General features: G+C 41.9%; 1 protein-coding gene across 5 annotated transcripts in view; it reads right to left on the reverse strand.

Annotated features, from left to right (window-relative positions):
- Positions 1-485: 485 nt before the first annotated feature.
- The window catches only part of LOC115135716 (seizure protein 6 homolog), a 242,173-nt gene continuing 229,458 nt past the window's right edge, over positions 486-13,200 (reverse strand). The window contains exons 10-18 of one of the 5 annotated variants that reach the window (XM_029670721.2): positions 11,518-11,714; positions 10,371-10,565; positions 5,176-5,367; positions 4,067-4,261; positions 3,910-3,948; positions 3,680-3,788; positions 3,459-3,558; positions 1,797-1,872; positions 486-1,208 (exon numbers count right to left, since the gene is read on the reverse strand). In XM_029670721.2, the coding sequence (XP_029526581.1) occupies positions 1,846-1,872; positions 3,459-3,558; positions 3,680-3,788; positions 3,910-3,948; positions 4,067-4,261; positions 5,176-5,367; positions 10,371-10,565; positions 11,518-11,714 (1,054 nt within the window). In that variant the 3' untranslated portion in view covers positions 486-1,208; positions 1,797-1,845. Of the gene's footprint in view, positions 1,209-1,379; positions 3,559-3,679; positions 3,789-3,909; positions 3,949-4,066; positions 4,262-5,175; positions 5,368-10,370; positions 10,566-11,517; positions 11,715-13,200 lie in introns of those variants that run through there. The other 4 variants (XR_003864518.2, XM_029670717.2, XM_029670720.2 and 1 more) reach the window with 4 other exon arrangements.

Raw genomic sequence — 13,200 nt, forward strand, 5'->3', positions numbered from 1 at the left:
ATCATAGCGCTTGATAGTTTTAGCGACTGCACTTGAAGAAACTTTCAAAGTTCTTGAAGTGTTCTATATTGACTGACCTTCATGTCTTAAGGTAATGATGGACTGTCATTTATCTTTGCTTATTGGAGCTGTTCTTGCCATAGTATGGACTCTGTCTTTTACCAAATAGGGCTATATTCTGTATACCCCCCTACCTTGTCACAACACAACTGATTGACTCAAATGCATGAAGAAGGAAAGAAAATCCACAAATGAACTTTTATGAAGGCACACCTGTTTATTGAAATGCATTCCGGGTGCATTCCTCATGAAGCTGGTTGAGAGAAATGCCAAGAGTGTGCAAAAGCCGTCATCAAGGCAAGGGGTGGCTATTTGAAGAATCTCAAATATAAAATATATTTGGATTTGTTTACCACTTTTTTGGTTACTACATGATTCCATGTGTTATTTCATAGTTTTGATGTCTTAACTATTATTGCACAATATAGAAAATAGTAAAAATAAAGAAAAACCCTTGAATGAGTAGGCGTTCTAAAACTTTTGACCGGAAGTGTACATTTATAGTTGTTTTACCACAGAAAATGTCTCTCAACAAAACTGTGAGTCAAATTGAACAAAGCACTAATTTGTTTCCTCAAGTCGCAGACACCCTCACATTAGACAGGCAGGTTATTTACAAAGTGATATTTAAAACCCATATATAGACTGGATGGTTGAATTATAGTAGCAAAATTGATATTTGGACAATGTTCAAACAACTTTGGGTCATTTTGTATTTTTAATGTATACTGTATATTTCAAGACCCATGACAATGCATAAACCGTACATTTGTTCTTCACATTTCTTATGTAAATCTTAAAACCTAAACCATTTGAACTAAATGTATCCCCCCCACAATATTACCAGTCCTGGGCTCAGTTATGAAATGAAAATGTACAAACACTAAAGAAAGGCCATCTGCGTCAAAGGTCTACAAAAATAACACCATGTTGATCCACCATCTTTGCAGTTTTGGTAGAAGTCCTCTGGAAAGAGATATTTACAAAAGCCCACAAAAAGGAGTGAATTAAGAGAAAGAGGAAGGAGGGAGGAATAGGAGCTGAAGTCATTGCAGGTAAGATGAGAGGTGCAGAGAGGGTCCCAAAAAGAAACCCCTGAATTCCCAGCTGTAAGGTCTTTAAATGGTCACCTCATAATCTCCTTTGCCCTGTAAAGACCAGACAAATACACTCATCAAAAGTTCTTCCTGGCCAAAAGCTCTAACTCTGTGTCATAATAACACAGCAGTTCCTCAGTCATTAAAAGGTGACAGAATATGGTCAATGGCCAGAACTGAAACATGCAAATCGTGTAGAAATAAAAAGTAGAAACAACATGATCAGAACAGAAATGATTTAATAATGTTTCAAACTGATTGACAAGAGAGTGCGAGGACATGAAACAGACAGGACATCAGTGCAACAAGAATAATGTAGTAAATTTAAGCTTCACATTTGACTGACACCCCATACTTTACTTTCATTAACAGTGAGATGTTATGTAAAGTTATTTTCTTTTCCAACTAAAGTAAATAGTACATGTTAGAGAGAGAAAGAGAGAGAGAGAAAGAGAGAGAAGGAGAGATGAAGTGAGGGTCAGGGAGCTGTGTTGTTGACTGAAGTGACAGAAGTGTTGACAGCAGTTCGGTACAGTGGACAGCTGGCTGGAAGTGGATGCAGTGACAGATGACAGTGGTTGAGGTGTAGTTTAGGTGTGCCTTTTAAGATGGACAGTCGGCATCAGAAGAAGGCCTTACCTCGTTGTTCTTCTGCAGGCAGCCAAGGAGGGACAGACAGACACAGTCATTAGTAATCACAGAACGCCTGCCGGGGCTGATGGGAAGAAGAGGTGGAGGAGGAGAGTATGGTCCAGTCAAAATGGAGTCCAGAACATGAAAGTAAAGAATGAGAGAGACACAGCATCCGCTCAAGTCCCACAGCAGAGTGACTAATAGGAAAATATTTTGAATCAAGGGCATGATTCAAGTCAGATGGTTTATCAAGCACAAAGTTGCTGTAGTTTAGGAGAATTTTATGCATCACTAACATTTGTAACAGAGATGATGAATAGTTTAACACACCACAATAATAGACATGGCAACATTCTGTTGCTTGAACAATGTGCCTGTGACATTGCACAACAAATCCCAACACTCACATTAAATAAAACAAATACATTTAAATGACCTAACAAATACATGTAACTGATATATTTGTACACACATCTATATAGATATGAAGGACTTATGGACAAAGGAATATGTAAGACAAGTACAAGAATTCCTGACAAACTAAATGTCAAATCTAAGGATTTTGGTTGTCATTTTAAGTGCTCTGAAATGTTGTGTGCAGCACATAAAAGTAACGTCAATACTAAGTGTAGATGTAAATACAGTCTATTATTGTACATTGACATTTGTTATAGCCTATGTGATTCAAAAACAATCATTTATAATAGGGTCCAGGGGTGCAACTTTCACTGAGGACGGGGACTGGGGACGGGGGATAGGGGTGTGTGGACGGGGTGTGGACAGGGGACGGGGGGTAATATCCCCCCCCCACATTCTGAAATATAATTTTTGGCCCCCCCCAGTTTTATCATTGGAATGTGATACAAAACGATGCAACGATGTGTTTCAGGACCATGCGGACATCGCTGAGTGGTCGGGTAGGCTGTTTGGAGTGTTTATCCGACTGGATAAGAAAAACGTATAATACAAAATAATAATAAATATGTCCCCCCCACTTCTAAAACCAAAGTTGCGCCCCTGATAGGGCCCATAAATGTACACTTTTCAAAAGTAATTCAAACTAATTAATGGATAAGACTCAATGAACTCAATCCCATGTGAATGACATGATGATGATGACACAAAGATGGAGGAGCTTTAAAGTGTCTTTGAAGTTGACATTAAGCATTTTTGTTCAAGCTTTTTCACCTTCATGCAGTAAAATATTACATTCATCTATCCAGAAGCATAGTCCGAACAGAAGCACTGTGCAAAGCTCAAAATGGAACCTACAGAGGTCATCACAAATGGAAATGCATATGTGTAGTGTACTACATCTCTCCCTAATCCAATCCACTGATTGAGTGCTTGTACAATCCTATTGATCCACTGAAAATGCACATATTTTTATAAAGCTTTAAAGCTAAGTAAACTGTAGGGCTTCCACGCTTCAAAGTCGAGAGAGATAATTTGTAGGTGCTTGTCTGCATTCAACACAAGACCACAAATTGAGAGGCACAGCTCAGACCCCTGTGTCTGCGGTGGGAGACGGTGTGAAGAGTGCCCTCAGCTGGTTAAACATGAGATGACAGGCAGGCAGACAGATGACGATGAGATGGATCAGGACAGGACTATGGTGTTCTGGGAGTCCACGTCTCGGAGATTCATGTGCATGACATCCATACTTACTCCTGTCTCATAGATTGGGTTATTAAAGGCAGACTCCTCTGTCATGTTGTCATACGGCGGCAAGGATGATGTTGGCATTCTGATGGTCTTCCCCTGAAGTCTGAAGGACAGAGAAACGCAAAGTGTCTCGAAACAGCTCTGAGTCCTTCAACTGAATTACACATGTTATCAATTGATGGGCGTCATGCAGTTACTTCCCCTTCTTTCATTCTCATACTCACTTTGCAAAGTAGAGGTAAATCCCCAGGATGACTAGCAGTACGACCGCAGCAGGAATCAGAACAGCAATGACAATGTTGCTTCCTTCCATACCGTAGTCAGGACTAGCAACTGAATAAAAACATAGAATATGCATAACTAGAAATGACCTAAAAACAAGTATAGCATAAGCATATCCTCTATTGGCATCCCCATACTTCACACTGTGGTTACAACTAGCTGATATACTTACCATCCAACTTGCGCTCGTTCAAATACTGCGAGGAGGATGCTGGAAAAAAGAAAGATAATATTCATGTGTACCCTGATAATTTTACACGTCATGGAACTGGGCGTCATAAGTTATTCGAAGTTGAGGCATATGTGTGCTATGGAAGCAGACAGTGTACCGCTACAGGTGGGTGGTGTGCCGCTCCACTGTGACGGGTGTCCAGGGACACAGCGGATGGTGGGCTCCCCCTGCATCTCATAGCCGGTACGACAGGTGAAGCTCAGGGTCTCCCCGGCCTGGTAGAAGGCCTTTTCTAAGCTCTGCACGCTGGTGGACGGGGCGCCAGGGTTCCTGCAGGGCTCGTACCTCTCCGCTGCCAGGACACACACACACACACACACACACACACACACACACACACACACACACACACACACACACACACACACACACACACACACACACACACACACACACACACACACACACACACCATGGCTGTCACTATGGGTGTTTCAATGTCTCTTAGACAGCAGAGTGCCATTATCAAATGCATAATTTCCAACATAAATACACATACTACCACCACTTACATAAGGCAGCTACCTCACTTTGTGTTTTCTCTCTACGCAAAAGTAATGATGTTTGACACAGGCAGATGTGGCTATCAGTAGGCACTATCTCATTGTGCAGATAGTTCCTGACCTGACAACCAGTGTCAGTCCCTCAGCTCATTTCCCTATTGTAATTTACCTGGGACAGTTTCCAGCCTGTCTAATTACTTTGAAACAATGAAGAGAGTGTCTCATCACCACTCTGTTTGAACAGCAGGTCCAGCTCTACTTACATAGGCCATATTGATTCTGCACCTGTTCTCTCCAGTTCTCTCCTCAAGTTTCTCCAATGCTAATTGGCTATACTTGCTGCGTCACGCATCATCTTCCTCTCAAAAGATCATTCTCCAACAAGGCCTTTTATCTGAGGCAGGGAGTGAGGAGGCCGGGATGACAGGTCATCAATGCTTTTGGAGGGCTTCTGGAGGTTAGGTGGAAGAAATCAGCATGTCCTCTCAGGCTACAACTTTGCAGAACGTACTGAGACCATCCACAAGATCACCTGGCACAGAGTTCTCTGAGTTATCTAAAGGAATACTGCGGACTCTTGAAAAACAGTGCTGATTGTTAGAGAGGAGGACCACGACTATCCTGGTTGAATAAAATAAACAACACTGTGTGTGTGTGTGTGCGCGTACGTGTGTATTTGCTCAGATACAGTTTCCTGACTTACGGTTACACTTGGGAAGCCTCTCACTCCACTTGGGGTTAGCTGTGTCTCTGTTGTAGCAGGTGAGCAGTGTGCTTCCAGACAGGGAGTAGCCCTTATTGCACACATACTGCACCGTTGATCCCACCATGAAGCGGGATCCCGTCAGCACCCTCCGACTGTGCTCCACAGTCCCCGGGTCCGGACATGTCATTACTGATCATACACAGACACACACACAGGCGGAAAACACAGGCAAATTGATAACCACTCCAATGCATAACCACTACAGTACAGTATGTTCACGATCATCATTATGAGTCAAGTCACACCACATCTTATCCTCAGTGATTCCCTCAATAAAGGCCCAGTCTCATACAATAACCCAGTAGATGACACCCAAAGCCTTCTAATTCAATAGCAGCCATCTATCTAGGTCATTAAAAAAGAACAGGGCTGGATATTGAAGCCATCCAGGCATAGCAGCCCACAGCCCAGGGGACCTCCACACAGAGAAAAGCACTGGGTCTGGCTGTAATATGCCTGTAATATGTATCATGGATGTGCAGATGGATCGATGTCACTAAACACACAGAGACTACTTCCAGTAATGTTACACACTGGAGGATGGGGTTGAAATGTGCCACAAAACAACAAGGAACCCATACAAAATGGAGGTTCTTATAACTGTGGTTTTCATCTGTAATTTACTGTATTTAAATATAATATTTTAATATTGCTTAGTATGATGTAGGATTGAATGGCGGGAACCCGGTTACCGAGATTTACCGCCCAAAACGACTCTCTTTTCCCGGGATAAATGACTGCGAGAAACCGGTAAATGATAATAAATGATTTCTATGAACAGCATGGTGTGAAATGGAACTACTAAATGATTTGCGATGTCTAAATCTGGCTACTCTATGGCCACTGCATGATGACTCATCAACGCTCAGGGTGCATGTAGACCGACTCATCATTGTAACTGTTTTTCTTGTGACAGGTATGTGACAGATAAACTATGCTACAGTAATATAAAGACCGAATGCGCATCTAATTTACCCATCTCCATCTGGCTTTCGCGGTCACCTTATTTTTTAATTGTAAAGATATGTTATTTTCAATTGCAGCTGCAGAGTTTTAAAACATCCTATCATTCGAATATCATTGCTTTAAATCAGTGCATGCTGAGCACCCTCGCAGTCTTTCTCGCTCTCCTTCAACACCATTCAAATTGCATCCAAAATAGATAATCCTGTTCTAGATTGATACTATATAGCCCTTTAAATAATGTCCTAGCTTACCTCTTTCAGGCAATACATTCAATGCAGTATTAGCATTATATTTAGCTAATTAATGATGGGTTATGGATCATAAGTTTCTAACATATAGCCTCTGGCTCTTGCACAATATGCAAGCACCCAGGGACTCAACTTTCACCGGGGACACCATTCAACCACATCCTGAAATTGTATTTTTGCCCCACCCCCCCAGTTTAATAATTGGAATGTGATACAAAGCAAGGCAACACGGTCTGGTAGGCTGTTTGGAATGTTTATCCGACTGGATAAAAAATGATTATAATAATTTTTGTGTCCCCCCCACTTATAAAACCAACGCTGCGCCGCTGCATGCACCTATGCTCCGCTGGCCTCTCCTTAAAACAGCTTCCCAGAGAGAGAGTCCCATGCAGTCCCATGCAGGGAAAGCTTAGACTAGAATAGATGCTGGACATTTGAAGAGGGACTCAAAGCCTTTTTTGCTGAATGTTAAATACAGCAGCCCAATAAACATGCAATGGCTGTAGGCTATAGCAGTTATTTATTCAGACCCACAGCCATTCAATCTTTGTGAAGAGAAGTGAAAGCCTTCTGCATCTAATTCTTGTCCTATGTCATTCAAGGATGTCATTAGAATGATGACGCTAAGGACAACAAAACTTATTTCATTTAACAATTGAAAGCGAGGAAGGAATGAAGCAACAATAGAGAGAGAGAAAGAGGAGGTAGGCTAATAACATTAGGGGAAATATTATGAAAGGTACAGTTGAAGTCGGATGTTTACATACACTTAGGTTGGAGTCATTAAAACTCGGTTTTCAACCACTCCACAAATTTCTTGTTAACAAACTATAATTTTGTCAAGTCGGTTAGGGCATCTACTTTGTGCATGACACAAGTCATTTTTCCAACAATTGTTTACAGACAGATTATTTCACTTATAATTCACTGTATCACATTTCCAATGGGTCAGAAGTTTACATACAATAAGTTGACTGAGCCTTTAACCAGCTTGGAAAATTCCAGAAAATTATGTCATGGCTTTAGAAGCTTCTGATAGGCTAATTGACATAATTTGAGTCAATTGGCGGTGTACCTGTGGATGTATTTCAAAACCTACCTTCAAACTCAGTTCCTCTTTGCTTGACATCATGGGAAAATCAAAAGAAATCAGCCAAGACCTCAGAAAATAAATTGTAGACCTCCACAAGTTTGGTTCATTCTTGGGTGAAATTTCCAAACGGCTGAAGGTACCACGTTCAGCTGTACAAACAATAGTATGCAAGTATAAACACCATGGGACAACGCAGCTGTCATACCACTCAGGAAGGAGACGCGTTCTGTCTCCTAGAGATGAATGTACTTTGGTGCGAAAAGTGCAAATCAATCCCAGAACAACAGCAAAGAACCTTGTGAAGATGCTGGAGGAAACAGGTACATAATCTGAAAGGCCGCTCAGCAAGGAAGAAACCACTGCTCCAAAACCGCCATAAAAAAAGCCAGACTACGGTTTGCAACTGCACATGGGGACAAAGATGGTACTTTTTGGAGAAATGTCCTCTGGTCTGATGAAACTGAAGAAATATAACTGTTTGGCCATAATGACCATTGTTATGTTTGGAGGTAAAAGGGGGAGGCTTGCAAGCCGAAGAACACCATTCCAACCGTGAAGCACGGGGGTGGCAGCATCATGTTGTGGGGGTGCTTTGCTGCAGGAGGGACTGGTGCACGTAACAAAATAGATGGCATCATGAGATAGGAAAATTATGTGGGTATATTGAAGCAACATCTCAAGACATCAGTTAAAGTTAAAGCTTGGTCGCAAACGGGTCTTCCAAATGGACAATGACCCCAAGCATACATCCGAAGTTCTTGCAAATTGGCTTATGGACAACAAAGTCAAGGTATTGGAGTGACCATCACAAAGTCCTGACCTCAATCCTATAGAACATTTGTTGGCAGAACTGAAGAAGCGTGTGTGAGCAAGGAGGACTACAAACCTGACTCAGTTACACCAGCTCTGTCAGGAGGAATGGGCCAAAATTCACCCAATTTATTGTGGGAAGCTTGTGGAAGGCTACCAGAAACGTTTGACCCAAGTTTTTTTTTAAAGTAAAGGCAACGCTACCAAATACTAATTGAGTGTATGTAAACTTCTGACCCACTGGGAATGCGATGAAATAAATAAAAGCTTAAATAAATCCTCCTCTCTACTATTATTCTGACATTTCACATTCTTAAAATAAAGTGGTGATCCTACCTGACCTAAAACAGGGAATTGTTACTCGGATTAAATGTCAGGAATTGTGATTTTTAATGTATTTGCCTAAGGTGTATGTAAACGTCCGACTTCAACTGTACACATGCGTTAGCCTACTAATTATACAAATTGCCTTATTATATTTTAAAAATAAAATCTAATCCGCTAGCCTATACTTGTAGCTTTGTAGGCCGCATGTGCTGCACCAGAATTGCATGTTTTCTTCGGCTTTATCATGGTTTGAAGATGTGCATAATTCCAGTCCATATAAAACAGTATAATACAGTACAGTACAGTAATACAGTACACACTCAAAAACATTAGCCTACTGGAGCTAGTTTAATTTATTTACCCAAGATAGCATATACATCTATGGGTTTTTAGGTTTTTCTGTCGTGCATAATGTGGAGTAGCCTATATCAGATATGTAATGGACAATGGCACAATCATTTGGGAATTTTGGGGCTTGGGTTCATTAAACGTCGTTAATATATGACTCATCAGGCTCAGGTAGCATCAGGTTAGAATTGTCATGCTGATCAAAGCTCTAGTCAAATCCCGACATATTTATATGCTTTATAATGCCTTTGAATGACACTTCCGGATTTGGAGGGAAATACCGGGTTACATGGGAGAAAAGGGATTTATTCTCGAGATTTTTCAAACACTGTAGAAATATTCAAACCTAGCATAGCTGCGGGAAATAGGTGTGGTGTGTGTGCTGCAGCACCCCCTGAAAAATCACAAGAATATAAAATGTAATAAAATACAAATCACAAAAGTAGTGCACTGCGCCTTTAATGGTCCTATATTAGCGGATATCAGTGCAGCCAAAAACGTATTTCCACCCCCGACCCCAAACTACTTCCAGTGGCTATGAACTCTAGTATGATGTAATTGTCAGATTATTCAAGTCTTGATGAGCTGTATGCAGTATGTTCTCTCACCTGTAGGTGGCAGTTAAACCATTTTAGTTTTATGTTGCTCACCTACCCTTCAGCATCAGATTTCAGACAGCAATTAAGTTCACCCGAGTGCTTTAAAAGAATGACATTCATAAAACAATGTTCTCACTTAAAATGTCTGGTTAAATGTGGCATGACTATTGCTTTGGTGTAGCAGTGGCTGTAGTGCCATGTGATACAACAAAAAAATGTGTAGCCTGACATTGCATTTTGCTCTGGATTTGATAACACAGTTTATCATCTGTAGGAAGTGTTGATGGAGATTATCTAGGCAATGAGGCAGCTATTTAATGCAGAAATTGGGTTATGCATGTATTACTGTGTTTCTAGAAGATGGCTGCAGGTATGCTGCTTTAACACAGCAGACTGATACAACATGACACTCGTTACACCATTTTGCTCAGAAGTCAACACACATTACATGGAATGTCAATCAAAGCACTAGTGACCAGCAGGGTGTAAAAGTGACTCTGACTTGCATGAACAGTTATTCTAGGAACTCGTTGAATCCAGGCTTTCAATATAGATGTTTAACCAAATTGTCTCTGGTCTGTTGTCTATCCAAATAAGACACAAAATACTAAACAGAACATAAGTAGAGATACTGGTACAATCCTGTCCCTTATCTCCTAAACGCTATAGGATACATTGTTTGTAAGCAGGCAGAGAATCATGGTTAGTTCCACTGTGGGAGCTTGTTATTTCCCAACTCACCTTTCTCACAGCTAGGCACATCTCCGCTCCACGTCAGGTCCCACTGGCACATTAGGATCTCCGAGCCCTGCACCTCGTAACCTGGGTAACACTGGTAGGTGACCACTGTCCCGTGGATCAGGTCTGGGTGGGAGGTACTCTTCCAGCCGTTGGTGATCTCTGGCAGCTCAGAGCATGTATCGTTCCTGGGGACCTCTGTGAGCGAAGAGCCAGGGCAGGATGGAGGGATTTAGAGATGGAGAAGAAGGAGGGATATTAAGAGAGACAGAGATAGAATGAGCAGGGTGTGGCGAGATGTTATCCTTGTCAAAGATGTCCCTCAACTGCACATGGGTTATCCATTAATCTGAACAAGAGATTGCTCTAATAATATAGGCTCATCAAATCTAGAAACAGGTTGATTTATACACAGCAAGTAAAGCCCAAAATCTATGACTGTACTGATGTGTGTGGTTGATAAAAACAGATAAATGACAATTGAGTTCAGCAGCACAGCAGTGACAGGCACAGGGAATCCTTTGGGTGTGACCTGCATGTGAATTAGGCTCTGGTGTGTGAAGAGAATGTCATCAATTTGCAGTGATTGTACACTGCACTTTGAGCCAGCTAAGGGGAGGACAGTGGGTGGGTTGGCACTGCCCGTTCTGCCCTTTTCTTCTTTCACTATGGCACACACGGCCGGGGGTGCAGCCCCCGGCAAATACAGAGGACGTGGACAAAGCAGGCCACGCAATTGTGTTTTTGTGTTTGATGTCCCATAATCATATGTACCGGTGGCTGTTCAGAGGGAGAGGACAGCAGATACTGTAAAACACGTTTTCTCTTGTATCCTGCCATCCTCTGCACGATAATTCCTTCTATGTAGTATTATTCTCCCTCTCTCACTGGTTGCTACCAGCAGCCTCTTGTTAGAGGATATTTTTTCAGTCAAGGAAAAGTTATTATCATTGTTTGCCTGTGATAGTCTACAAAAAAAGGGAACACTGTATTCCATGTACTGTATGGATAATTTTGTCACAGCCATGGGAGAATAGAGGTTTTATTGTAATACATTTTAAAAAGCCATCTTCCAAGAATCGTTCCATTAAATAATTTCCCATAAAACAGTGTGCAGGTACAACTAAACAGTAGCTTAGTACTGCCTCACCAAAGAAGTGGACCACGAAGCCGTTGCCGTAGCCGTAGATGTTAGTAGCAGGGTCCGACTGGAACTGGATGGTGACATCAGCCATGGAGGTGTAGAGCTTGAAGCGAGACCTGGTGCCACTGTACTGACCCAGGATGTTAGCTGTTAGGTCATCACCATCGTAGAAGGTCAACAGGTCATTCTTACCCACATTGAGCCTGCAAGGAGAGGTAGAAGCAGCAGTCAGTCAACACATCTGACAAACAGAGAGTATATCTATATATAAGAACAACAGATTGACAGAGCATGCAGAGCAGAGGAGAGGAATGCTTAATTTCTCCAAAAAAGTCTGGTTTTTCTGTCAAAATTAGACTGCAGAGGGAGGGTGAGAGATGTCTTGCAGGGAAATGTCAGACCTTTGCAGGAAATCTAAATTATGTTTACGTTGGATGGATCTGATGCGAAATAAACACTAAATAATTCAGCATTAATTTGCCTCTGCTCCCTTTGACTTTCCACAGAGCTCTGTCTGGTCTGGTCTGGTCTGGTCTGGTCTGGTCTGGTCTGGTCTGGTCTGGTCTGGTCTGGTCTGGTCTGGTCTGGTCTGGTCTGGTCTGGTCTGGTCTGGTCTGGTCTGTCTGTCTGTCTGTCTGTCTGTCTGTCTGTCTGTCTGTCTGTCTGTCTGTCTGTCTGTCTGTCTGTCTGTCTGTCTGTCTGTCTGTCTGTCTGTCTGTCTGTCTCTCTCTCTCTCTCTCTCTCTCTCTCTCTCTCTCTCTCTCTCTCTCTCTCTCTCTCTCTCTCTCTCTCTCTCTCTCTGTACTGGAAGATGTATTTGCTGAAGTGAAAGTATAATGACTCTCTCTCTGTACTGGAAGATGTATTTGCTGAAGTGAAAGTATAATGAGAACTCTCAATTCCTCATCGCTATTCACTCCGGGGGAGGTAGTTTAGCCTCTTGGGTAAATTAGATTACTGAATAATGCCTGCTGGTTAACTGTTGAGTGGTATTGATAGATGGTTGGTAGAGGGAAAGAGCCTCAAACTGGACAGGTCCTAGACAGTTAAAAGGGCCACAGTTGGACTATTATTCATACTAACAAAAAGAAAACTGCATCATAACAAGAAAATAAATTGAACAATAGAAAAGCAGGCCAGACGCTGAAGGAGGATGGAAGCCAACAAATCAGGTCATTGAATACATAAATACTGTCATTATATCAGTGGCAGGAATCAGCCCTGTTTCCCATGGTCATTGCTGCAATGTATCTACATAATAACACACATAAAGCCAGTCACATCTTGACTTGGGGGCTCAGCTGCCTCTGCCTAACTTCTGAATGCATTAACCTTTCCAAACAGACAACTTAGACTCATTGCCCTCTCTCTTTCCGGAGCAAGAGCAAAGCCTGACCTTTATTCATATAATAAATCATGGGAAAATAAGCAGTGAAAAACTCTAGTCCCCCATAGATGATAAGCAGTGAAAAACTCTAGTCCCCCATAGATGATAAGCAGCGAAAAAACTATAGTCCCCCATAGATGATAAGCAGTGAAAAACTCTAGTCCCCCCAAAGATGATTTCAGCAGAGATAGCTCCTCTGTTCAGTGTGCACCTTGGAGCATGTGTCAGAATAGCTTTGCAGATGTCTGTGCCCACGGATGGGGCAGGTTAATATTCACAGCCTGTGTGTAGGAGAGCACTTA

Source organism: Oncorhynchus nerka, linkage group LG10 (genome assembly GCF_034236695.1).
Source record: "Oncorhynchus nerka isolate Pitt River linkage group LG10, Oner_Uvic_2.0, whole genome shotgun sequence".
In the NCBI taxonomy this organism is placed as follows: domain Eukaryota; kingdom Metazoa; phylum Chordata; class Actinopteri; order Salmoniformes; family Salmonidae; genus Oncorhynchus; species Oncorhynchus nerka.